The following is a 26,381-nucleotide window of genomic DNA, read 5'->3' on the forward strand; positions in this document are numbered from 1 at the left end:
ACGATACCTTGACATGCTGTCAGGAATATGTTTCCTTCCTTTGAGTAGGTTCCACAAAACACCTTGTGGTGATACTTGGCCACCTCTTCCTTGTGGTTTGGAAGGAATCTGTGGACAAAAGGATAGATACTCTTCAAAACTTTACTTTTTGTGATATTGGGATTAAGATGGGTTTAAATTGAATTGTAAGCTTCTTATTTTCTTCCAACATCTGATTCAAAATTAATAATTTACATTATGTCTTCTTTCCTCTTTTGAATTATAACTTATACATATTTTTTGTCATTTTGAGAATTAATCATTAATACATATTTTATGTCATTTTATGCATTGATAACTTACTGGCATCCTATGATTTTGCGATCTCCACTAGTAAACTGCTGACACCTGTTAGCACCAACCTCCCTCTGAAATCATCAATTATCACATATACATGTAGTCACAAATTATCAGTGTAAATAAATACTCAACTATCTCAAGCTATTTGAAATATGTTTCAAAACACTTGCAGATTTATGTATTCATTATTTATTCACTATTTAAGCTTTCATGCACAAAAATAATTCCTGTTATCAAGTGTTTTTGATACAAAGTAATACATGTATAACAAATACAATGTATATTTACATGACTTCAATGTAGGAATGTGACATCCTTCATTGATATAAATACAACTCTTCTAACAAGTACTGATTGTAATGGACACCATTACATAGTCCCCCAAACGCATCCCCAATTGCAACAAATCAAGAATGCAGTTGCACAGTGTATATGAACATCTTGTGAGAATTTTGATGTACTTTGATATAGGAATTCAGGTTCTCCTAAAATGTACATAACTTACATAACTCGGTGATCATGACCCAGGACCTGGTCATGCCTTGTACCTGCGTAAATTTTAAGTTAAAACCCCCATTTACCAATTTTCAATGAATTGCTGACGAAAAATTGAAAACAGGAAGTTGGCCCAGCGACAATCTTATAAATTGTTTATCATATTGATCAGTATCCCTTAATACCCCTATATTCTAATTTTTATTGAAATCAGAGACCAAAATATAAAAACAGGAAGTTAGTCCAGCGGCCATCTTGGAATACCAAAAATCTTTATGAAAATCTCTTTATGTTGTTCGCCATCCCTTAAAACCTCTGTAGACCAATTTTCGTTGAGATCGGAGATCGAAACCTGATGAACAGGAAATGAGCCAGCGGCCATCTTGGAATACCAAAATCTTTACGAAAACGTTTGCATGTTCTTCGCCATCCATAAATAATCCAATAGACCAATTTTCATTGAGATCGGGGACCGAAACCTGAAAACAGGAAGTGGGCCAGCGGCCATCTTGGAATACCAAAATCTTTACGAAAATGTTTGCATGTTGTTCGCCATCCCTTTAAACCCCTATTGACCAATTATCATTGAGATAAAAGACCGAAAACTGAAAACAGGAAGTGGGCCAGCGGCAATCTTGGAATACTAAAATCTTTACGAAAATGTTTGCATGTTGTTCGCCATCCCTTAAAACCCCTACGTACCAATTTTCTTTGAGATCGGAGACCGAAACCTGAAAATAGGAAGTGGGCCAGCAGCCATCTTGGAATACCAAAAACCTTCATGAAAATGTTTTCATGATGTTCGCCATCCCTTAAAACCCCTATAGACCAATTTTCATTGAGATCGAAGACCAAAACCTGAAAACAGGAAGTGGGCCAGCGGCCATCTTGAAATACCAAAATCTTTTCAAAATTGTTTGCATGTTGTTCGCCATGCCTTAAAACCCCTACAGACCAATTTTCTTTGAGATCGGAGACTGAAAACCTGAAAACAGGAAGTGGGCCAGCAGCCATCTTGGAATACCAATAATCTTCACGAAAATGTTTTCATGATGTTCGCCATCCCTTAAAACCCCTATAGACCAATTTTCATTGAGATCGGAGACTGAAACCTGAAAACAGGAAATGGGCCCTGGCGGCCATCTTGGACTTCCAGTCCCGAAAAAAAACCTTTAAGCACCACCCCACACCCTATAGAGTCTGTCTACCAAGCTTCATGATCATCGGCCCAGTAGTTTCTGAGAAAAGCTGCGGAAACCCGCGCGGCGGAAGAAAGTGGAAGAAATAAGAATAAAAATAATAAGAATAATAATAATAATAAGAAACGGAGCAAAAACAATATGTCCCCCCACTTCGTTTGGGGGACATAATTATGACCTCTGTTAAAACAAGAAATTTTGGTTTAGACCTAATATCCACAATGCCTTCAGAAATTAGTAGCATTGTTAAAAAATCAGCTATATTTGTTCACAGAGCTAATAAAGTTATACTCAATTACTATTGTTTGATGATTGGTAAATGTTTAATGTGTGCATTCTTTCACTGATTCTATTTTGTCACTAATTCTTAAGCTAAATACGGTAATGTAAAAGTGGAGCTATGAAGTCTTAAATACCACAGTACATGTACTTTGGAAAATTTTAAGATAACCCTCAGTCTTAAGTACCCCAGTACATAACCCTAACTAGCTGACTGACTTTTGATGGCAATAATGAGTTGTATGTATTGGAAACTTGTATGTATCAGAAACTTTGAGTGCAAACAGGCAACTCTGTATATATCTTACATGAAAGTCATCCTAAACCCCAAGTAGATATACCTACATTCTGCATCATATGGGGCAGTGTGGGAATTGTCATTCGTGATCGCTTCTGTGCACGCCCAGAATGGTCAAGTACCAACTGCTTTAAGTCATTTTTCTACAAAATAATGAAATCTATCTGTCAATAACGTAGGCATTTTCAGTTACAAAGATTGATTCTTAAGAATTATCATAATTTAATTACAGTATATTAAAAGACAAACAAAGATCATAACATTCTTCCTGTGCATAATATATTTTGCACTCATCATATATAAAAGATTCAGTTTCCACAATACAAGATTCTTTACATATATAACCAAATATTGGGGGATTTCATATTGGTATAAATTATAACCAGAAGGATAGTCAGTTTTAAAACCTGACCTTTCAGAGGTAAAGTTTCTTTATCTTACCTCCAATAAACTTGTGTCTGGGTTTTGGTCAGCTAAAAAGAAAAGTAAAAATTAAACATTATTGAAAAAAAAACCCATAGTATTTAGCATTTATTATAATCTCAACAAAATACTTTGAATGGAACTGTAAGAACACATAATAGTTTGGATGAATTTTCTATAAACCTTCCTCCATATTTTTAATTATAAAAATATACATATACGGCATCCTTTCTTATAAATTCAAAACTGATTTCAAATCCCATCCAATCTTTTGAAAACGTTGGTCACCAACACATTAGTGTAACATGTCAAACTACCCGTATATACTAATTATAATTACCTGTTGGTGGATTAGCTGGTCCATAAAATTCAGTATCCTCCTCCTCATCATCTTCACCATTGCTGTCATCTTCATGCCTGAGGATTCTCACTTGTCCACTAAACAAAATCAAATAAGACCAACTTGCAAGTATGAGTCACCTTTAGAATTTACAAATACCTCAATTACCAGCAACAAAACTGAAATGCACATTACATCTCTGATGACTTTTCAGAATAGATTTAATGTGATCATTATACTTTTCTGTTACAACAGCAGATACACATATTATTTTGCTTATACTAGTAGTACTAGTTTACACTGTGATTTAATTTCTTGAAAATATATTGTTCAAACAAAGAAAAATACTGCAAATGAACAATGAAATGTTTGTCTCTTATTACTATTCCATTTGTAGACAGCACTAATTAGTATTACAATTCTATTCGACTTGACTCACTGCTACAATCCTATCTCAATTAATTATCTTTAGTTTGTTTGAAATTGATATTTTTAAAGCTAAGCAAAACCCTGCCTATGGATAAATAGTCTTGCATTTTAGTAACATTTACCTTATAGTTACCCAAATGCAGGATTCAGTGAAATACTACCGGTAATGAAAATGCATAAAATTGTTTTTAACATTTTTATCAAAAAAAGGACATCATATTCATATTTCAACCTTAAAACTAATTATCGGTAAAGACTCTGATGTCCAAAGGAATTGTGCATGAACTAATAATTTCTATTGTCTTGCTTTGTCGTAAGATGAAAATTTATATCACTATCAGTGCTCTCTATTTATATTTTAATTACTATACAGATATATATTACTACATTACTATATATATTCTCCACTGACTACAATATTGATGTAATTAATCAGTTCATTTAAAGTGCATTGATGTCATGGTTGGGTGAGTTATACCTGTGTTCTATTTTCAGCGGAGGTGATTTAGTTTGTGACTTTAAAGGCCCAATATACGTAACTTTTCATTTTGTAATCACAAATATTTAAAAGTAAATTACCACATTCTCTCTGCATAAAATGTTGACTAAAGCCAGGTAAGGATGATACTGAGACCAATTAGTGTGAAATTTGAAAAAAAAAATATGAAAAATTTAAAAACAATTAATGTGTCCCACAATAAATACAAACTGAAACGATCAAAGAAGTTCACGGAAACTCTCGATTTCAGAAAAATATCACGTGGCCTGATCATGATCAACTTTGCTATAGACATATAGACAAAACGCTCCAGTAATTGTCGTGACCCAATCAACTTCATACAAGAAAAACAGAAACAAACATGTTAGCGGCTGTAGAAAATGTGTAGGCCTATATATATATATATATACACAAAACACTTTGGTAATTGTCATTTTGCAATGACAACTGTTTCAAGACGGCAGGTATGTTTACAAGACAAATTTTGACCGTTCGATATCATAGGTATTTCTGCACGGAATAATGTCATAATACACGTCTTTCATATTTATTCTAGGTCATTGGTACAATGTTCGATCATTGTATATGTTTGTTATTACAAAAAGCTGAAAAGTTCAGTTATATTGGGCCTCTAAAGAAAATTGAGACTATGAAATTGATAAATATATATACCAAGGATTCATAAGTGAGAAGGATTCGCAACTGTCTCTTTACATTACTAAACACCACGCTTATGAACCGGGAATAAAAACCATTTTTTCAACAAATACTTGTCGTATAGAGTAAAACGAAACACCAATGTTACGTTTATTAAATTTCACGTTTATTACTTGCTTTAAAAATGGAATATTTAGAGGATATATGTCTTAAATTTACATTAAAAAAATACGACAGCTCATGAAACGACAGCCCGCTTCAGAAAGTAAGACCATAACCCTCATACCCGCAAGCAATATCAAAGACTGCACCGGCAGATATCAAAGGAAAATCAGTCGTCGCCCAACATCACGGTCAGTGCCCAAACACAAAAGCCCCTGCCTTGTATTTCCCCAAAACCCAGTGTGACTTATCCTTCTCATATACGTCCTTGAATATATATATATATATATACGGTATGTTGAAACAAAATTCATGCATTTTCATTTCACAGAATCATGCATTTTGGTAACTTTTTGACTATTAAAACGACTGTTTCTCAAATGCAGGACTGTAACCGCACTTGGGTTTGCATTGTGCCCAATCTGTTTAATGAAATATATGAACACTTTTTTAGAGTGTACAGTTACCTCCGTATAAGATAAGCTATAATAGCCTGCAGATCTGATTGGTCTTCATCAGCATCAACCCCAGCTGCAGCATCACGGCTTTCTGCTGATTCTGTCATTCTCTGGCTTTGATTTTGTCTATTGGAAGAGTTGCTTGAACCCATCAGTCAGGTGACATGGCATTTGGGTTCTCCTGGACACATTGGTGAATCTCCAAATTAAGCACAAATGAAAAATTAATTATCTAAATTCACGTGTAGAAAAAATTGCAGAATTGCTTCACACCTTGTCCAAATAAGATATGTTTCTGACACCATTGGAAAATCAGCTGATCGCAACGCAATATTTACCTAGATAGTTATGCAACTGTCAAAACATACATTCACATTACATTGTTGCAATAAATTCGCACCGAGACATTACCCAGTCAAAATGCACAAGTCTATGACACAGGCTTAAGTCTACTCATCAAGACAAACCTAGTTATGTGGGCATTGATGCACGTTGTTGCGCATATTGTTACCAAAATCAAAATAGTTCGACCGTGCCAGTTCTATTTTTTGACGTTTCCGGCGTTTGAGGATTGTACTAAATTTAGAACTTTGATACGGTATTTTGTCCGGAATACTGTTATCGACATTTATTTTATTTGAAGATTGAAATATCTTTTGTATGGTTGCATGGCTAAACTTATTTAGTGAAAGATAAATATCGGACAATCAATACGGTATAAGCTACCTAAAAGTTCGTAACGTCATTGACACCAATGTGATTGGAAAAATAGAAATATGTTTTTCGTCTCCGATATTGATTTAAATATTAGAATTTAGATCACGGTGTTGTAAATGTTTATCCGCTGCTTTCAAAGCATCAAAGCGTTGGTTTGACGTTGAATTTTTAGACAAGAATCAGGAAGCAGACAGCTTTGCACTGGTCATATGCCTGCCATACAGTTCATTCTGTTTTTGTTAAACCATGGTTCCCAGTCATGACAAAAAGAATACTTCATGAAGCTTTACTCATCATATCGTCATTCCTAAGGTAATGAAGTAATTTATGCACAGATAAAACATTCTGTGATATATGATAGGCTACTTGAGATATACAATTCATCAGATTTAATATGACTGAAGGCAAGGCCTTAAAGGACGCAGCCAGAGGTTTTAATATGAATCATGCACGGCATAATAAGAGCGAAGCTCTACTTGTTTATGTTATTTTCTATTTCATGTAGAAGACATAATTTTGAAATAAAAGGACGCACTTTAAACTATATAGAAGTATATGATGTAATAATTGTCTAGCATAAACTCAGAGAAATAAACTCAAAGATTCAGATTTCTCTGTGTCCATTCAAGGCCTGGAGTGCCGCGTATGCGAATTCTATGATTTTGCGCCATTTGTTGACGTTATGTTTAGTCATGATTCCTTATACTCATCTTCGCCTTAGTGGATATGTTGACTGCATTCTATAGCTTTTAATTTTCAAAGTGTTATTATCATTATTAAAAAAATAATGAAAAATTGTTTACATAATTACTCCTGTTATGCATTTGTATTAGTTAAATATACATTTATTGGGGAGAGCAGTACCGGTGCAACGCACAACCTCTCCATATGTATGAAAAAATGGCGGCCGCAAACTGAAGTGAGTGTCAGTGTGTAGGATTGAATTTTGAAGATTGTGTTTGTTCTTGTATTTTCGTGTATCTGTTACCTTAGAAGTGCTTCGCTTCGGGCACGAAGGGCTGCCCCCTTAATTAGATTGCTCTTGGCAAGCTTAAGTTGCAGTTGTACGCATACTTTTTGTATTGCTTCAATTTATATAAATTTATAATAAGCCGTTTTTGAACTGTATAACTGAAACTACAGTATATAGAGCATCTTCAGGTATATTCGGCCGCCTCAGAGAAATATTATTATCTCAAAATTTTCCGATCCCAATTCAGGAAACCGTGTGAACCCAGAATACCGATACATTAAATTGCGTTAGTTAACAAAGGAAACTGATGTTGATGGCCGCCTGTGCTGTTGGCTTTTTCCAATTTTTATAACGTGATGCTGTCTGCTGATTTCGGCCCCCTTTTGGAGTTTTCGACCATCAAGTCTGAAGTTTTTAGCCACCTTCAATATTTGGAAATATTTCAGTTTCTAGTGAAAAATTCATCTCATCAAATATTTTAGGCATGCTAACGAAAATATTTTTATTTGTAACTAACGCATTTTTTAAATCTTCTGTCTCGATCCTATTCCACTGATCGAACGTTAGAATATATACAAAGTCAATTTCACCGGTAATTGGTGCCAATTTATTAATTATAATAAGAGTGTGCATGGTTTTATAAACGTAAAACCAATGTATATTGGATCAATGTTTAAAAGTTACAATGCCGAAATTTTTTTTATGAAATATTTATTAACTGCAGCTTCGAAATATTTGTTATTAGATTAAAAAAAAAATGTGGCCAGAAAACGTAATTTAAACTTTGAAGTAATTATCAAATAATCAAAATGTATTGAATCCATAGGTAAAATATCCCAGGAGCGGCAAAGAAATCAGATTTGATTAAAAGCTAACACTGTCAATTAATATCATCAGCAAGAATATAATAGTTCAAACATGAACATCGATCTGTGCTATGAGATAAAATTTAATTTGATTTTATTCCTGCCTTTGCAAATCAGTTGTTATATACATTTTGTATTATTAGTTTGCTGGTCATTGACTCGTAAGTGGTATCATTCCGTATAGGTACGTTTTACTATCAAAAATAGAGGAAAACACCTATCAGGAAGCCGAAAACTCCAGACAATTAACAAAATTGTCGGTAAAATTCGGCCCCCATCGTCCCATTCGCAGCTTGAGTGTTGCTGCCTGAAATCATTTTCATCCTGAGGCCTTCCATCGAGCATTGCCTAAAAACATTGATCTTTTTGCAATTTTCATTGATACGATAAATATATAACTTTTGTGACAACCTCATCAAATATTGCATATTGCATAATAATTGCTGAATCTTACCAGGTAAAAAATAATTTCGTTTTTGTGTGTGGTAAATTAAGAGTTTAAATTCCCTACCATTGGTCTGAAAAAATAATAACATGACATATGTCGCTAAATCTTAACATCTTTTATTGACGCCCAGTTATTGGGTCAAAAAAGTTACTTTTGTATTTGGGGGCCAAAAATAGCAGACGGCCGAAAATACCCGAAGGCGCTCTATACATTTAACCTTTGTAATAAAATACACATGCACTTGCAGTTTCTACTATTGAGATATCATACATATGTACATGTTTTTCAACAGCAACTTCTTGTTAAGTTCTCTTTAGAGGAGATTAGTTATTCTAGAAATCCAATTAATCATCCATGTACATTTTATGTAGAAAAAAATATAACCGCCAATTGTACTAGAGGTACATGTATAATTAACATAATATTGTGTACAATGTATGTAAATTACCTACATGGTTTGTTTCTATGGAATGTAATTGTTTCATTGATTCATGTGTAATTCAACTTGTTTAGTATATTAAAGGAGCGGGTCGGTGTGGCTTGTACATAGTGTTAAATACCGTCTCTGTCAGTCAGCTGATGATGTAGGCTAGCATACGTATATACTTCTTTGGCTCGGTCGGTAGAGCCATAGTTTTTCACACCGGGGCCCGGGTTAGATTCCTGGTCGAGGCAATGGACAGGAATTATATGTGTATTTTCCCTGTTCTATACATTGGTTCCCCACGTTGGGTGCCAATGTAGAAGAACAGGGAAAATACACTTTCTTTTTGAGTGCCTTGACCAGGAATCGAAGCCGGGTCTCCGGCGTGGAAATCTATGACTCTACCGACTGAGCCAAAGAAGCATGCTCCGACAGCTGAGTGACAGAGACCGTATTTAAACTATGTACAAGCCACACCGACCCACTCCTTTTACAAGTAAAATTGCATTGAGATAAATTAGACTTAATTAATTTCACGTGTATATAATTATTGACACAAAAATTTTACTATAAGCTTTTTTATATATATGCTCAGTAGACTTTCATATATTGTCTTAATTTGAACTTAGATGAATTGATGATCCTTATATAAATTTAAGAAGTCAAAGCATCTTTTTAAAATGAAGTTTTAATTAATTTCTTTTCAGTTTATCATGTTCTCAAAACCATCAACAAGACACACAAGGACAGGACATAGATGCATTGGACAGTATTATGGAGACATATTGGACAACACACTATTTTCATAAAGATGGGTATGATCACCATAGAAACACAAGGGAATGTCACCATGTTAAGTATGGCAATATGACATCATCAACAGTGATAGCGAGAGATTTTCAGAACAAGGATCTTGAGCTGCCATTGATGGAGACTCGTTACACGTTTGAAGACATTGGACCTTTCTTTAACAGGAAAAATGTTTTTATACATTATACAATAGTCAATAACCCTTATAAGACTCTGTCAGTCCTGGAGCCGCTGCAGGAAGGAGGTTGTCGTGACGGTATCACAGGTGACCGAGAGACTGTGGTTAAAAGTGCAGAACAGATGAAGTGTATGGTGGCCATCAATGCAGGACTCTTTAATACAACATCAGGATCTTGTCTTGGTAAGTTGCCCGAGATTGATTAAAGCTCAGGTGAAAAGCGTAACGCAAGTTCATTTTATTTACATATATATATGTATTGGTGGATTACCAGTCCAAAAATACTCTACTCCACTGCTTTCAAATGTGCATACATAGTCTGATATACAATAATCTGCCCTGTAGATGAATACACATTTTCTACTTATGTAATGCCTTCATTATTATAAAGCCTGTCTGGCTTGTTCCATACAGATTGAAACAGGCATGGAATTTCATTTGTCAGATGTTCTTCGAAAACATATAATGGAATATAGCCTGAAATAGATTTAATTAATTATCCCTCATGAAACGCATTTGGCTCTGTCCGTCCATCCATCCTTCTGTCCGTGTGTCTGTTAACAATTCTTGTTACCACTATTTCTCAGAAAGTAATGAAGGTATCATTCTCAGTTTTAATATGTAGGTTCCCCAAGCAAGGGCCCTAGTTGTGCATATTGCATTTTGGGACCTATCGGTCAACAAGAAGGCCGCCAGGCAGACATCTTTGATTCTGATAGTTGAAGTTTGTTATCACTGTTTCTCAGAAAGTACTGATGGGATCATTCTCAAATTTCATATGTAGGTTTCCCTATGGCCTTAGTTGTGCATATTGGGTTGTAGGACCGACTGGTCAACGAGATGGCCACCAGGCAGCCATCTTGGATTTTGATAGTTAAAGTTTGTTATCGTTATTTCTCCGAAAGTACTAAAGGGATCATTCACAAATTTAATATGTAGGTTTCCCTATAGCCTTAGTTGCGCATATTGGGTTGTGGGACCGACTGGTCAACAAGATGCCCACCAGGCAGCCATCTTGGATTTTGATAGTAAAAGAAATGTTACCACTATTTCTCAGAAAGTACCAAAGGGATCATTCTCAAATTTCATATGTAGCTTCCCCTTGGGTTCTAGTTGTGCATAGTGTATTTTAGGACCAATCGGTCCATAAGATGACCAACAAAAGGTCGCCATCTTGAATTTTGATGGTTGAAGTTTGAAAAGTAAAGAAAAGATCCATCTGACATTTATTAGACATAGATCAATCTTTAATTGGTGCCAAGATCCCTCTGGTATCTCTTGTTCCAACTGCAGGGCATTGGGGATAATGCCACGCTTTGCAGCTCCTTGTTTTAACCTTTCAAAAGTTGAGAAATTTTTGCTGAACAGATAATGAGATGTTTATACATGTATTGATATAGACGGTGAGCATGTAAGAAGGCATCAATTTTATTTTTACTTTAATATGGAACAATTTATTTATTTATTCAAAAGTTCAGTTAAACTCAATCAAGTGAAAATTGAAAATGTACCATTTTTTACCTGACCTACACATATTGCCCGCTGTAGTCAGATTGTTTATCTTGGAGATTTCTGTACTAGGTAAATCCTAAAGTATGCTGCAGATGCATAAGCTGCTATCTGTGAGACACTCTTTTTTATTTTTTGACATTATAGTATATCCATGCCAAAACATGTGGATTAAAGCCATCTTTATTGAAATAAAGCATCTCAAAACATTGAATGCAAATTAAGCGATAAGAAGAACTGAGTTGGGCTAGGTACAGACTATGCGTATGTAGACTGCTTTATATCTTTAATTTACAATTAATAACTGTAAAATATTATCAGATACTGAACATTTGTATATATATATAACTAAGGAATTTTAATATTTTAGGTAATGTTGTGAGCAATGGAAGGTTAATACAGAATTCTGGAGGAATACAAAATGCACATTTTGGAATAAAATCTAATGGTGAATTATTTTTTGGGTAAGTAAAGTGGAATTTAGTGTTATGACTTGAAGTACTGTATCTGTTTTAAAGATGCTCCACCGCCGACGGAGCATGAATGGCATTCATCATTTGAACAATAATTGGTGTTTAATCGTGTTTATATATGTCTAATTAACACAAAAAGTATAATAAAATAATTCATTTTGCCTGTGGTGCATACGCAATCAGTATTTCAATCCATATAGGATAAAGTGACACAGAATATTTTCGGGATGCAATTAATTATTTTCCATATTTTTAACTTAATGTAAAATTAGAAGTTCAAAATTTTCAAAGGTGGTAATCGTGTAATGTAAGTAACTTTTGTAACTGAAGAAAAATTCTTAATCGTTTGCCCCTGTTTTTGATAGTGAAAACATTTGTCAGCAGTGGAGCATGCATCTTTAAATGCCAAATTGGTTATTATTTATAAAACAATGAATTTTTATAATTTTAGCAAGCTGCCTCCCAGTAGTATAAACAGTATAGTTTTTGGTTACTTTGGATGAGATGATTCCCAATTCTAATTATGTATTACAGTTGTTTAGTTATATATGTGGTTATAATTTCAGCTGCAAACAGAAAATGTTTAATTTCCTCTTTATAGTTAGCTTCAAGCAATATGATTTTTATTCAAATTCAATTCCATCATTACCCCGGGTAATACTGGGTATTGGGGGAGATCTGCTAATAGGTTCTTAATGGTTTGTTAGGGATGGAAACTCTACCTGGTCTTACAAACTTGATCTGATAAACTGTTTCTTTACAATTAAAGGTACTTGTCAGAGATTGACCTGATAGCCGACAATTTTATACAGTTGGTTGGTGGTGTAATCTGGCTTATTCGTAATGGAGAAGTTTATGTCTCTGAAAGTTTGAATATAGAATGTGCAGATATGCAGGAGACAGGTATGTATTTTATCATAAAATCTGTATTTGATTTACTTTGATCAAATTCAGTGCAAAGATTAATAACTGATGTAATAGAAATAATATAAGTTGTGGTGTAACATTCTTCACTATTTTTGTTACTTATAGGAAATGTATTGGTAAATGTAATAAAAAAAGCAATAACAGTCTAACCCACTGAAATTGGATCTCCAAACAATCAATAAATTTATAAATACTGTATGTATTCAGTTTATTACCACTGTAAACTGGGTTGGTAATTGATAACCTGGTGAAGCTATTATCAGTAAAAGTATTAAACGCCACTTATTATTTATCTAACCGGTTGGTATCATATCATTATCAAGCACTGCTAATCTATGTTAAATTACAGAATTCATTGTCATAACCATATTCCAAAACTGACAGAGTAACACACTTTTATGTTTGATATCTTGAAACATACAAGATATAACTTTTTGAAACACAACAATCAGATGTAAGAATGCTGATTGAATCTGATTTGTTGCCTTTAAAGGTTCCTTGAGTACCTTCACCAACATTGTGTCGGCAAGGACTGCTGTAGGGGTAGACAGACAGGGGCGTGTCCTGTTGGTACAGGTGGACGGAAAGTCCTACAGCAGAGGGTAAGTAACCTTCACCGCAGGGTCCTGGTTGCTAACATTCTACCAGTACCCTCCACCGCAGGGTCATGGTGGCCGACAATCTTCCAGTAACCTCCACCTTAGGGTCATGGTGGCTGTATAGTTTCGGTGTCTGACATTCTACCAGTAACCTTCACCTCTGTGTCATAGTGTCTCTTAAGTTATGGTATCTGACATTCTACCAGTAACCTTCACCTCTGGGTCATGGTGTCTGTTTAGCTATGGTATCTGACATTCTGCCAGTAACCTTCACCTCTGGGTCACGGTGGCTGTTTAGTTATGGTATCTGACATTCTGCCAGTAACCTTCGCCTGTGGATCATGATGGCTGTATAGCTATGGTGTTTGACATTCTACCAGTAACCTTCACCTCTGGGTCATGGTGTCTGTTTAGTTATGGTATCTGACATTCTGCCGAGTAACCTTCGCCTGTGGATCATGATGGCTGTATAGCTATGGTGTTTGACATTCTACCAGTAACCTTCACCTCTGGGTCATGGTGTCTGTTTAGTTATGGTATCTGACATTCTGCCGAGTAACCTTCGCCTGTGGATCATGATGGCTGTATAGCTATGGTGTTTGACATTCTACCAGTAACCTTCACCTCTGGGTCATGGTGTCTGTTTAGTTATGGTATCTGACATTCTGCCGAGTAACCTTCGCCTGTGGATCATGATGGCTGTATAGCTATGGTGTTTGACATTCTGCCAGTAACCTTCACCTCTGGGTCATGGTGTCTGTTTAGTTAAAGTGTTTGAATTCTACCAGTAACCTTCACCTGTGGATCATGATGGCTGCTTAATTATGGTATCTACCAATCTACCAGTAACCTTCACCTCTGGGTCATGGTGTCTGTTTAGTTATGGTATCTGACATTCTGCCAGTAACCTTCACCTCTGGGTCATGGTGTCTGTTTAGTTATAGTGTTTGAATTCTACCAGTAACCTTCACCTGTGGATCATGATGGCTGCTTAATTATGGTATCTACCAATCTACCAGTAACCTTCACCTCTGGGTCATGGTGTCTGTTTAGTTATGGTATCTGACATTCTGGCAGTAACCTTCACCTCTGGGTCATGGTGTCTGTTTAGTTATAGTGTTTGAATTCTACCAGTAACCTTCACCTGTGGATCATGATGGCTGCTTAATAATGGTATCTACCAATCTACCAGTAACCTTCACCTGTGGGTGTCTGACATTCTACTGGTAACCTTCACCTGTGGGTCATGGTGGCTGTATATAGGTATGGTGTCTGACATTCTACCAATAGCATTTACCTCTGGGTCATGGTGGCTGTATATAGGTATGGTGTCTGACATTCTACCAATAGCATTTACCTCTGGGTCATGGTGGCTGTATAGTTTTGGTGTCTTACATTCTACCAGTAACCTTCACCTCTGGGTCATGGTGGCTGTATATAGTTATGGTGTCTTACATTCTACCAGTGACCTTCACCTCTGGGTCATTGTGGCTGTATATATATAGTTATGGTGTCTTACATTCTACCAGTAACCTTCACCTCTGGGTCATTGTGGCTGTATATAGTTATGGTGTCTGACATTCTTCCTGTAACCTTCACCTCTGGGTCATGGTGTCTGTATATAGTTATATTGTCTGATATTTTACCAGTAACCTTCTGGTCTGGGTCATGGTGTCTGTATATAGTTATAATGTCTGATATTTTACCTGTAACCTTCACCTCTGGGTCATGGTGTCTGTATAGAGTTATAATGTCTGATATTTTACCTGTAACCTTCAGGTCTGTGTCTTGGAGACTTAATTGTTAAGGTCCCAGACATTTTACTTCTACTAACTCAAGGGTCTTTGATGCTGAGTGGTTGAAGTGTCAGACATTCTTCTGCTTTTAGCCCTTGATGTATATGAATTGTGGTACATGTTCTGCTATTTGCATCTTAACCAATTGATTCTTAGTTAAGCTGAGTGTTGTTTAAATTGCTTCTCAATCATGAAGGTTTGCTGTAAACATACATATTTTAGTGTAGTGATATTTTCTAACTTAATACACTTAATACTCTTTGCTAAAATTTGATTACAGTGCATTGTATTTTCTGTTTATTGTAAATACGGCAAATTCATTACAGTGTATTTCAAATGAACAAATTCATCACAATACTAGCTTGTTGAAAATTATGCTTATTATAATTTTGATTGCACCTAAATATGTATGTTAATTTTTACAGTACTATATTTTTTTAATAAAACTGAGAAAGAGACCAGTCTGTGTTGATGCGGCTCTGTTACAATTTTAGGCACTTTAACCTAATAAATGAAATACTGTACAAGAATGGCACATGTCAGGTCTTGTTGATATGTATTATGTTAAATACATCAATGTAGCTACTGTAGTAACTACAACTGAAGTTTGTTAAAAATTACCCTGCTGTGTATTTGATGATAAACCCAACACACCAATACATAACCCTGTTTCTTTAATTGATTTTATAATGTATGAATATTTTGTGCGAGCTGTAGACATGATGCCCCTCGGGTAGCTGGTAAATTGTTTAAAGTTGCCTGGTGCTGTTGTTAATGACAGCTCGGCTAATACATGTACGGTTATAACCTCAGGTGTGGGTGATATCAGATCTCAGAGTCTTGTTAGCTTTCTAAATTAAAGAGGCTTTAAAAAAGAGTTTCCAGTAAGAACCTTTTTTAATAGTTATAGCCTTTTTACAATCTTAATTGTGTAAACTATCTAACAACATTTAAGGAATATGACAACGTTTAACTGAAATAAAAGTCTGTGTAATTCATAAAAGTATTAGAAGAAACAAGCTAGGCTCTATAAAGGTCTGTTTTTAATGATGGTTGTTATGTGGTTGGTAAAGCTGTTGACTGACTACATCATTTGATATACCATAACATGCCTCCACCATGTTATTGATTAGGACTTCACATTCAATAATGGTAATACCACACTTTCTGAATATCTATTAAATCTCATAACGGCTGTTGTCTTCTCAGGTGTCGTCTAAATTACCACACAAGATATGTGTAGTACACTATCACCAGTATCACTCAGCACAACAGCCAAGTGAATCTTCATTAATTTACACTGGCAATGATTTATATGTTTGGTATTGTAACGTTATCTTAGGCCTTCCATTAAGACATTTTAATGTTTGATATTGTAACTTTATCTTAGGCCTTCAATTAAGACATTTTAATGTTTGGTATTGTAATGTTATCTTAGGCCTTCAATTAAGACATTTTAATGTTTGGTATTGTAACATTATCTTAGGCCTTCGATTGAAACATTTTAATGTTTGGTATTGTAATGTTATCTTAGGCCTTCAATTAAGACATTTTAATGTTTGGTATTGTAACATTATCTTAGGCCTTCGATTGAAACATTTTAATGTTTGGTATTGTAATGCTATCTTAGGCCTTCAATTAAGACATTTTAATGTTTGGTATTGTAATGTTATCTTAGGCCTTCCATTAAGACATTTTAATGTTTGGTATTGTAGCGATATCTTAGGCCTTCAATAAAGACATTTTAATGTTTAGTATTGTAATTTTATCTTAGGCCTTTGATTAAGATATTTTAATGTTTGGTATTGTAACGTTATCTTAGGCCTTCGATAAAGACATTTTAATGTTTAGTATTGTAACTTTATCTAAGGCATTAGATTAAGACATTTTAGCATAATAATGGTTATTGATTAACTTCTTATTTTTGTTTCAGAAAATAAGTGGCCTCATTTCCACAGTCCTACTGCAGTTTGATAACCTGCATCATTTACTCTCTGATGACAGTTAGATTTACCAATACGGTAATTTTTTTTTTCAGTGTAAGTTTAGAAGAGTTTGCCCGTCTATTATTGACGTACGACATAGTTGATGCTATAAACCTAGATGGTGGGGGATCGTCTACCTACGTCGTTAATGGAACTGTCGTTAACTTCCCATCAGACACTTGGTGAGATATTGTGTCTTTTATCACAATTTTATATCTATCTTTTCAATTCTTGTAGCAATAATTAATTTTCATTTGTTTTCATACTAAATCCAACTCTCTGGTTGACAGATTCTTTTCCTTCATATACTATGAAGAAAAAATCTGAGAATGGCGGGAGAATCAGGCGTAATCATGACGTCACAATAGAGACGTTGATGTTGTGTATTGATTTAGAATAAATAATCCTTTGGAAAATCACTAGAATCATATGCTTAAACGCATTTTATGTTATCGAGTAGTCTGAAAAATTAATTGTAAACATTGATGTAACTATTTTTTAACTTAATGAGGGTATGAAATAAATTTTGTTTGCAAACTTTTGTGAGAATCCGCTACGCCGATTCACACAGTTTGCAAACAAAATTTCTTTCATACTCCTATGAAGTTAAAAAATAGTAGAGCAATGGAGGGTATTATCGTCAGGTTAAGCGTCCCCGGGTCATAACAAAGTCATGTAACACAGTTGATTTAAAAATGTGATATAGTTGTCTATACAATTATCCGTGTTTTTATAGGTGCGCTCGTTTTCAACGTTAATCATGATAAGAAGGGAGAATTCATTATTTGCACTTCCGGTTGAATGGAGGCAGTTATCGTCACATGGAGGCAGTTATCATCAGTCTATGTTATTTCACCTATTAAAAGTACATTTTCTCACCTTGTGTCACGTTTGTAAACTGATTCATGTTAATATTGCATACACAATTTGAAGACAATATTTATGTTTACTGGTTCTGGTTTAATGATGACAATTTACACATATTAGTGAAACCACGATTCACCTGACGTATTTTGTTGACAGAGACTTCCTGAGGTACATATAATTAATACATCATATATATATGACTCCTTCCTTGCATTTATAAATATTGGCAGTGAATTAAATGCTAGCTATAATAGTTTATGTAGTTAGATCTACATTCACATTTATTAAAAACAAATAGTTCATTTAATTTCCAATGAAACGTTGTTAAATGATATAAGTTGATAATTATGTCAGATTATGTAAAATGCTCTGTTAACGAAACATAGACCATGCAATTCAGTGCATTCTGATCATGACTTGAGCAGTATTTTTCTTTACAAGACAACAGCATTAAAAAATAAACTTACAGAGCTAAACATCAGAATCAATGATTCGAAACCAGACATAATCGGAATTACAGAAGTAAAGGCAAAATCAAGAATACAAAATATGAAAGCAACAGAATACAATGTGGACGGGACCCAGAACTACAAGATCATAAGCAAAAACGTTGAAAACTCAGAGGGCAGAGGGCTGATATTTTACTTTAACCCCAAACTGAAAGCAGAGGAAGTGGAAATGGAAACATCATTTCAGGAAAACCTCTTTGTGGAAATAACCATACGCAAAGGTACTAAAGTTCTTATAGGCCTTATATATAGATCAGACTCAGAACTGCTGATAATAACAACAAACTGCTGAATCTTATAGATGAAGCAAACAGAAAAGGACATGAAAAACTCATACTTATGGGAGACTTCAATTAACCGGGAATAAACTGGCAGTCGTGGAATACAAGAGGGGAGAGCACTGAAAATCAAGAACACAAATTTATACAAAGGCTGCAAGATAGTTTCCTTTCTCAGCACGTTTATGAGCCAACAAGATGGAGAGGTAAAGATAACCCTCATATCCTCGATCTCGTGATAACAAGGAATGAACACTCACTGTCCAAAATAAAATATCAGAGTCCACTTGGAAAAAGTGACCACTCTGTCCTAATATTCGATATTATATGTGACGTAAAGATTAATCTACGCACCAAACATAAAATTTGTTACAATAAAGCTGACTACGGAACAATCAACGCCGAACTGAACACAATAGATTGGAACGAAAAGATAAACTATTCTTTCAGCGTCAGCAAAAAATTGGACCACGTTCAAACGAATATTAAAGGAAATAGAAGATAAACATATACCAACCAAATCAATTAAAGTTGGCAGGAATAACAAACATAGCTTCCCAGCAGATCAGGTCATGTTGGAGGCAATTAAAAAGAAACATTCGTTATTCAGGAAAGCTTCAAGAAGTAAGGATTCGGAAGCAAGGACACAATTTAACAGGGCAAGGAATAAAGTGAGAAAACTAACTTGGAAATTAAGAAAAGAGTACGAGCACAATATAGCCAAAAGAGCCAAAACAGACCCCAAAATTGTTTGGAACTATATTAGATCTAAATCGACATCAAAGTCGGACATTGGTGATCTTTATTCAGATTCAACAGACAAAAATTTGATAAAGGTATCGACAGACCTGGGAAAAGCTAAGGTACTATCTAAATTCTTCAGTAGTGTGTATGTAAAAGAAGACTCACAGGAAACACCACATCTAAACCCAAAGGAAGTAACTAAGCAAATGGCAAGGCTAACTGTCAACAACGAAATGGTATTTAAATTACTTAGGAACCTTAAACCAGAAAAATCTCCAGGATTAGACGAACTACATCCAATGTTTCTAAAAAATACTACTGAGTCAATATCAGATCCTCTGACCACAATATTGAACCAATCATTATCAACAGGAACACTACCAGATGACTGGAAGATTGCTCGAGTCTCTGCCATTTATAAGAAAGGGGACAAAAGTGAGGCAGGAAATTATAGACCAGTTTCATTAACGTCAGTAATATGTAAAGTTCTAGAATCCATCATAAGAGAACATATAACTAAATTCATGAGGATAAATAACTACTTCTTGGATAAGCAATACGGTTTTATATCAGGGCGATCAACATCTTTACAGCTACTTGAAGTATTTGATAAATGGACTGAAGCTATGGATAAAGGACACGTAATAGATTGTATTTATATGGATTACCAGAAAGCTTTTGATACGGTTCCTCATAACAGATTAATCAACAAACTTCATTCTTATAATTTTTCCAATCAAATAATCTCTTGGATTTCGTCATTCTTAATAGGTCGACAGCAAAAAGTATCAGTAAACGGCATAGATTCCGAATGGACCAACTTAACATCAGGAGTTCCACAAGGTTCTGTACTAGGCCCTTTAATGTTTGTTATTTACGTGAATGACCTCCCTGAAACAGTAGACTCGGATATGTACTTATTTGCTGATGATACTAAAATATTTCGAATAATTGAAAGTAATCAAGATAGCCTAGATCTTCAGAAAGACCTTGACACTATGTGCAAGTGGAGCGACACTTGGCTGCTAAAAATGCACCCTGGAAAGTGTAAGCATATGAGGATAGGCAGAAGACGTAGCAGGAACCACAATGAAACTGAACGATTTTTTATCACCTCAACGGAAACAACATGCAGAAAACCATCCAGGAAAAAGACATAGGAGTAACTATAGACTCTGAATTAACTTTTGATGAACACATATCAGAAAAAGTAAAGGAAGCAAATTCTATGTTCGCACTTCTCAGAAGAACTTTCCAGTTTATAGATAAAGAGTTATTTATTCCCTTATACAAATGTTTAGTAAGATCCCAGCTCGATTATGCCAGTCCGGTGTGGGCACCACATCTAAAAAAAACATATTGAAAAAATAGAGGGTGTTCAAAGAAGAGCAACTAGATGTCTCCCAGAAATGAAAAACATGACCTACCAAGACAGGTTGAAGAAACTAAATTTACCAACACTAGCCTTCAGGAGAATCAGGGTAGATATGATAGAACTATATAAGATAACAAGTCATTTCTATGATAAAGAATGTTTCAATGCCATATTACGTTGGAAAGATGCATCAGACCGCAATAGTACTAGAGGACATACGAAAAAAAAAACCATTAGTCAGAAAGAACTATTTTGCTATAAGAACTGTAAATATTTGGAATGAATTTAACTGCTAGAACATGTAGTATCAGCAATTAATGTAAATTCGTTTAAAACTAAGTTGGATAATCACTGGAAGAATCAGGAACTTTTTTTCAATTACGAAGCAACAATATCATAATAACACAATTTTGTATGATGTGCACAGATTATAAATGCATTCATGACTTATGTAATATGTATCTATACGAGTCTGGTATAGAGGACTCATGATTGTCCTGAACCAGAATAAATCTTATATTATCTTATTCTGATTAAATCTATATATACATATATTATAATTCCAGTTATTTTCTATATAACAATACAGCCAAATATACATCTGCATGATGTTGTTACATAGGGAACTTCATGTAGACATAGATGCTATGATATAAACATGACCCACGTGCACTTAGTCCATGACATGAAAGTGAAAGCAAGGTTCCAAATATAGGAACATTTCTCTACTTTATGTCCTATAATTTAAGACTACAAGTATTATTCCCTTCGATTTCTTTCAATTCAAGTTTTATTTGAGAATTGTATATTGAGATCCCTTTTTTTTAATTTTTTTCCAAAACATTTTCTATTTAATTTAGAAAACTGACGATAACTGCCTTCAGTAGTGTACAATTTGAGTTAGCTATCGCCAGGTCCACTAACAGCATTGAAGTACCCCGGATGTACACAGAACGCTAGTCAATTTAGCAGACGCTCTAGAACTTGTCATAGATCATGTATATTCTTGCATTTGTTTTACGGTTTTGATCTCTTAAGGAAAAGTGTTTTTGACTGACCTTATTTAATCACATAAGACGGCCCGAAATATAGCACGGACAACGTATATAGAGGTTTGAACATCAAAATACAAACAGATAAAGCTTTTGCCTGAATGATGGTAGGGTCAGAAAGTTTCTGAAGTAACAACATTCTGCTTTGATGAAAACTATAGCTACCGGGCTGTACCATTTATCAAAATAATTTTAAATTAAGGAAAAACTGGCGATAACTACCCCCTGACAATAATACCCTCCATTGTTCTAACATCAATACTTAAATAAATGAAATTGTTTCTATTCTCCATTTTTTGTACTCCCATAACATGAGAGTCGACTGGTCAGCCGTTTTTTTATCGGACGTTATTTTGCTGACTGTCGTGTCTAATGTTAGACACGACCTAATGTTCCAAAAGTATCTCGTCGTGTTATACCTCTAACATTGTTGGAGTACATATTTTGATGCCTTGCAAGAACCTGCAAAAGGAGCTAAAAGTTGGTAAACTGGATATATCTGTCACTTAATTTGATGAAGCCTCATCTTAGTGTTTATGTTTGACAGCTGATCATGAGGAAACAGACTTGAATAATGAGACTTTAGAGTAAAATACAATCACTGAAATCAGTCAACCAAAATCATTGTATCAAGATTGTGAAGTGTCCATTGAGTTTTCAGTCATTCAGTGCAAGCCAGATAATAGGGCCATTGTATTATCCACTCAGTAGTACTGACTATTTGTGACAGGCTCATAGTAATGGACATCAAACACATATTACGGTACATAAGATTATGATTATGTTTCAGTGCCGACGATTCCAGGTTTCACTGTGGAAGAAAAGTATCGACCATTTTATGTGTCCATGAAGTGCAGTGTGACCCAGCGGACTGCTCGGGTCACGGTCGGTGTAACATGGGACGATGTGAGTGTGATGTGATGTGGAACGGCACAGACTGTAATTCTCTACATTGTGACAATGACTGTTCATCTCAGGGCACCTGTACTCCAGGTCAGTCTCATGTCTATAATGTTATACTTTATACTCCTTCTTAATGTTCAGCATAAATGGAGTGGGATGACTGGTTTTGTCATAATTGGTATTATTGAATAGAATATGCTGTTTGGTGTCTTAAACAGTATCTTTCAGTGAAACAGCACTATAATATGAGAAAGAGTTCCACTATTACAAGAAGACATGACATGGATGTACCACAGCCTACCAAAACTTCATTACATTCATGCATGCAATCCATTACATACAGACCTAGGGGAGGCCTGCATCCTTAAATTACCATGATAGCTCAAATAGGATTAACCAACCAACCCAAATTGTTTACTGATTCTAATGTTTATAAAGAAGAAATAGTTCTCAAGGTGATGAATGCTGAACACAATTTAACAGATCTGTAGTAGCTGGATGTCCTGCATGAGAACTTTGAAATCGATCATCGAGACATCAGACTTGTCAGACGTTTTCAATGTCGTCAGCATCGTTGTCTAAACCCTAAGTACCAATACATTCACTCTCGTCCGTCATTCGCACCCTTTTTGCATATGATTAAGACTCTTCTCTCGTCACTTTCAGATCTAATAAGCTATTTAACTTTTTATTGGTATCAGTAATTACATCACCAAATATCTTTATTCAAATATTCTTCCTTTCACTACTGGTTTTTTTTTCTTTTCACTTCCTCCCTTTCATCAGCAATTACTTCATACAAATATTCTTCTTTTCAATATTCTCTTTTTTCACTTTCACTCATGTTTTCTCTCTCGCGTTTATATCCAGAGTTCATACCTACTCATACATAAACACATACTCCCATGCTTAACACCTTACATACAATATTTCCACTATTTTTTTATCGTTTTTCTTTCTTTTTTTTTTTTTTTTTTTTTCTCATTTATCCCCCTTTTGTATTGTTAAATGTTTCGATGTGTTGACCTTGAAAATTTGCTTTTCTGTCTTTAGTCTCTTTTCATCATAGTGCTTTTCGTCGTTCTTTTATTTCATTTCTATGTGACCTTTTAGTACAATGTAGCCAATGGTGGATCTTGCCATATTCGGCTAATATAATATGAAAAGTATGATTAACGAGTTAAGAAAAGCATCCAGTAAAAATGATGGGCGAAGTGCAAGAGTGATTGGACGATCCCCTACCGACAGATTGCACTTCCCCCAACATTCTACTCATGGCATATTAATTTGTGTTACATATAAATATAACATTACATTGTATGTACATACACAGTATGTATCAAGGCCTAATGCAGGTAGAAGCTAGAGGGTCAAATATCCCCCTTCATAGGTATATATATAGTTACAATATTCTCTAATAAATTAATATAACTAAATCCCTACTCTTAATCTCAATATAACATATTTAAGCAGTCCGTTCCGTGCGATTTTTGTAGTATGACTTAAGACCCTTAGTTCGTTTTCAAATATTGTTTTTACATTAACATTTTTACGTTTTTGATCACTGGTATGAAATGCCTTATAAATTGAGTATCCTATTAATGTTAACAATATATTGGTTTCGTAGTGGGCTGATTGATTAATTTTATATCCAGTTATGATATATTTTAATTTCTTCAAATTTACTGTGTATCCAAATGAATTAATTGATTCTTCTATATTACTCCAAAATTTGTTAAAGTATTTGCATTCAATGAAATAGTGAAGATAGTTTTCTTCTACGTGACATACGTTACAAAGATTACTTTCCTCAATCTTCCATTGTTTTAAGTGTGTTTTAGATGGTATAATATTATGATATAGTTTCCATCTAAATATCTTATGTTGATTATCTTTTAATTGACTGAAAATAAATTTCATAAGATCTAAACCTGGTTGTGTATATTCAATATTAAAGTCTCTTTTCCATAATTCATTAGTTATAGGGAGAATGAATTTGTTTGAAATGCCTATCTCATATATTTCTCTATTTTTTAGACTTGAAATTTCGATGAGGCATGGGTATTTTTTTTGAAACAGGGTATATTTTGCTTGATGATTTAACGCTGTTTTTACAGAGTTTTCACTGATTAATTTTATTTTCCATTTAGCTGGGATTGCTTTCTTTATTTGGGTTATTTCACTAATCCAGTTCCGTTTATCCAATAATTTTGTGTAAATAATAACTTCGTCTATCCTCATTTCTTCATTAAGGATATCGTCAACTGTTATTAGTCCACTATCTGCCCAATTTTTGTTAATTAGCACTTTATTATTGAATTTCATATTTTTGTTCCCCCAGATAATTTCTCTTCGAATATCCGCATAGTTTAAGCACTGTTTTTTACTACCTCCTCCTAATTTCAACCACGAATTCAAAATTGATTGATAGAAGTCAGGAATATTCATATGTTCAGGAATATTATTTATGTTTCCCATGTTCATCTTAAATATGAGTAAGTTTTGTCCAAAGGTGTTATAAATTGCTTTGGGAATAACTTTCCAGTTTTCGTTAGAGTCGCTTATTAATCGTTTAACCCAGTTAACGTTTAACATATCGATGTGCGATTCAATATCACGAATACTCAACCCTCCATATTCATGTTTTCCTATTAATGTTTTCCTTTTAACTTTCTCCCTTTTCCCTTCCCAAATGAATTCAAATAAAGCCTTTTCTAATTGCTTTAATAAGCCTATACTTATTGCTTGAACATTTGCAAGATATGTGATTTTTGGGATTAATAGTGACTTTGTTACTACTATTTTTCCGAGTAAAGTTAATTTTCTTTTTTTCCAGTTTTTAATCATTTCATCAATTGAAGTTTTTTTGCTTTCCCAATTAAGATTATTACATACCTTTTTGTTAGTTCCAAAGTAAATACCAAGTGATTTTATTATTGTCTTCCAAGTTATTCCAAATTTATTTGTTTGTTTTCCCTTATTTCTGCCCAACCACAGTCCTTCTGTTTTACTTTTGTTAGCCCACCATCATCAGATGGTGGGCTATTCAAATCGCCTTTCGTCCGTGGTCCGTCCGTCCGTCCGTCCGTCCGTCCGTCCTTCCGTCCGTCCGTCCGTCCATCCGTCCGTCCGTTAACAATTCTTGTTACCGCTATCTCTCAGAAAGTACTGAAGGGATCTTTCTCAAATTTCATATGTAGGTTCCCCTAGGGCCCTAGTTGTGCATATTGCATTTTGGGACCAATCGGTCAACAAGATGGCCGACTGGTGGCCATCTTGGATTTTGATAGTTAAAGTTTGTTACTGCTATTTCCAAGAAAGTACTGAAGGGATCTTTCTCAAATTTCATATGTAGGTTCCCCTAGGGCCC

The 26,381-nt window shown here is 34.7% G+C and overlaps 2 protein-coding genes across 4 annotated transcripts in view; one reads left to right on the top strand and one right to left on the bottom strand.

Annotated features, from left to right (window-relative positions):
- Positions 1-6,133, bottom strand: part of LOC138316194 (DDB1- and CUL4-associated factor 11-like) — a 32,329-nt gene extending 26,196 nt beyond the window's left edge. Inside the window, exons 1-7 of one of the 2 annotated variants that reach the window (XM_069257770.1) lie at positions 6,046-6,133; positions 5,588-5,777; positions 3,374-3,471; positions 3,052-3,083; positions 2,658-2,753; positions 343-407; positions 8-108 (exon numbers count right to left, since the gene is read on the bottom strand). In XM_069257770.1, the coding sequence (XP_069113871.1) occupies positions 8-108; positions 343-407; positions 2,658-2,753; positions 3,052-3,083; positions 3,374-3,471; positions 5,588-5,730 (535 nt within the window). In that variant the 5' untranslated portion in view covers positions 5,731-5,777; positions 6,046-6,133. Of the gene's footprint in view, positions 1-7; positions 109-342; positions 408-2,657; positions 2,754-3,051; positions 3,084-3,373; positions 3,472-5,587; positions 5,778-5,916 lie in introns of both variants that reach the window. The other variant, XM_069257769.1, reaches the window with a different exon arrangement.
- Positions 1-26,381, top strand: part of LOC138316193 (N-acetylglucosamine-1-phosphodiester alpha-N-acetylglucosaminidase-like) — a 41,573-nt gene that overhangs the window by 4,384 nt on the left and 10,808 nt on the right. Inside the window, exons 1-7 of one of the 2 annotated variants that reach the window (XM_069257767.1) lie at positions 6,135-6,607; positions 9,714-10,177; positions 11,874-11,967; positions 12,746-12,879; positions 13,397-13,505; positions 17,337-17,465; positions 22,899-23,101. In XM_069257767.1, coding sequence (XP_069113868.1) covers positions 6,555-6,607; positions 9,714-10,177; positions 11,874-11,967; positions 12,746-12,879; positions 13,397-13,505; positions 17,337-17,465; positions 22,899-23,101 — 1,186 coding nt within the window. In that variant the 5' untranslated portion in view covers positions 6,135-6,554. Of the gene's footprint in view, positions 1-6,134; positions 6,608-9,713; positions 10,178-11,873; positions 11,968-12,745; positions 12,880-13,396; positions 13,506-17,336; positions 17,466-22,898; positions 23,102-26,381 lie in introns of those variants that run through there. The other variant, XM_069257768.1, reaches the window with a different exon arrangement.

Source organism: Argopecten irradians, chromosome 2 (assembly GCF_041381155.1).
Source record: "Argopecten irradians isolate NY chromosome 2, Ai_NY, whole genome shotgun sequence".
Lineage (NCBI taxonomy): Eukaryota > Metazoa > Mollusca > Bivalvia > Pectinida > Pectinidae > Argopecten > Argopecten irradians.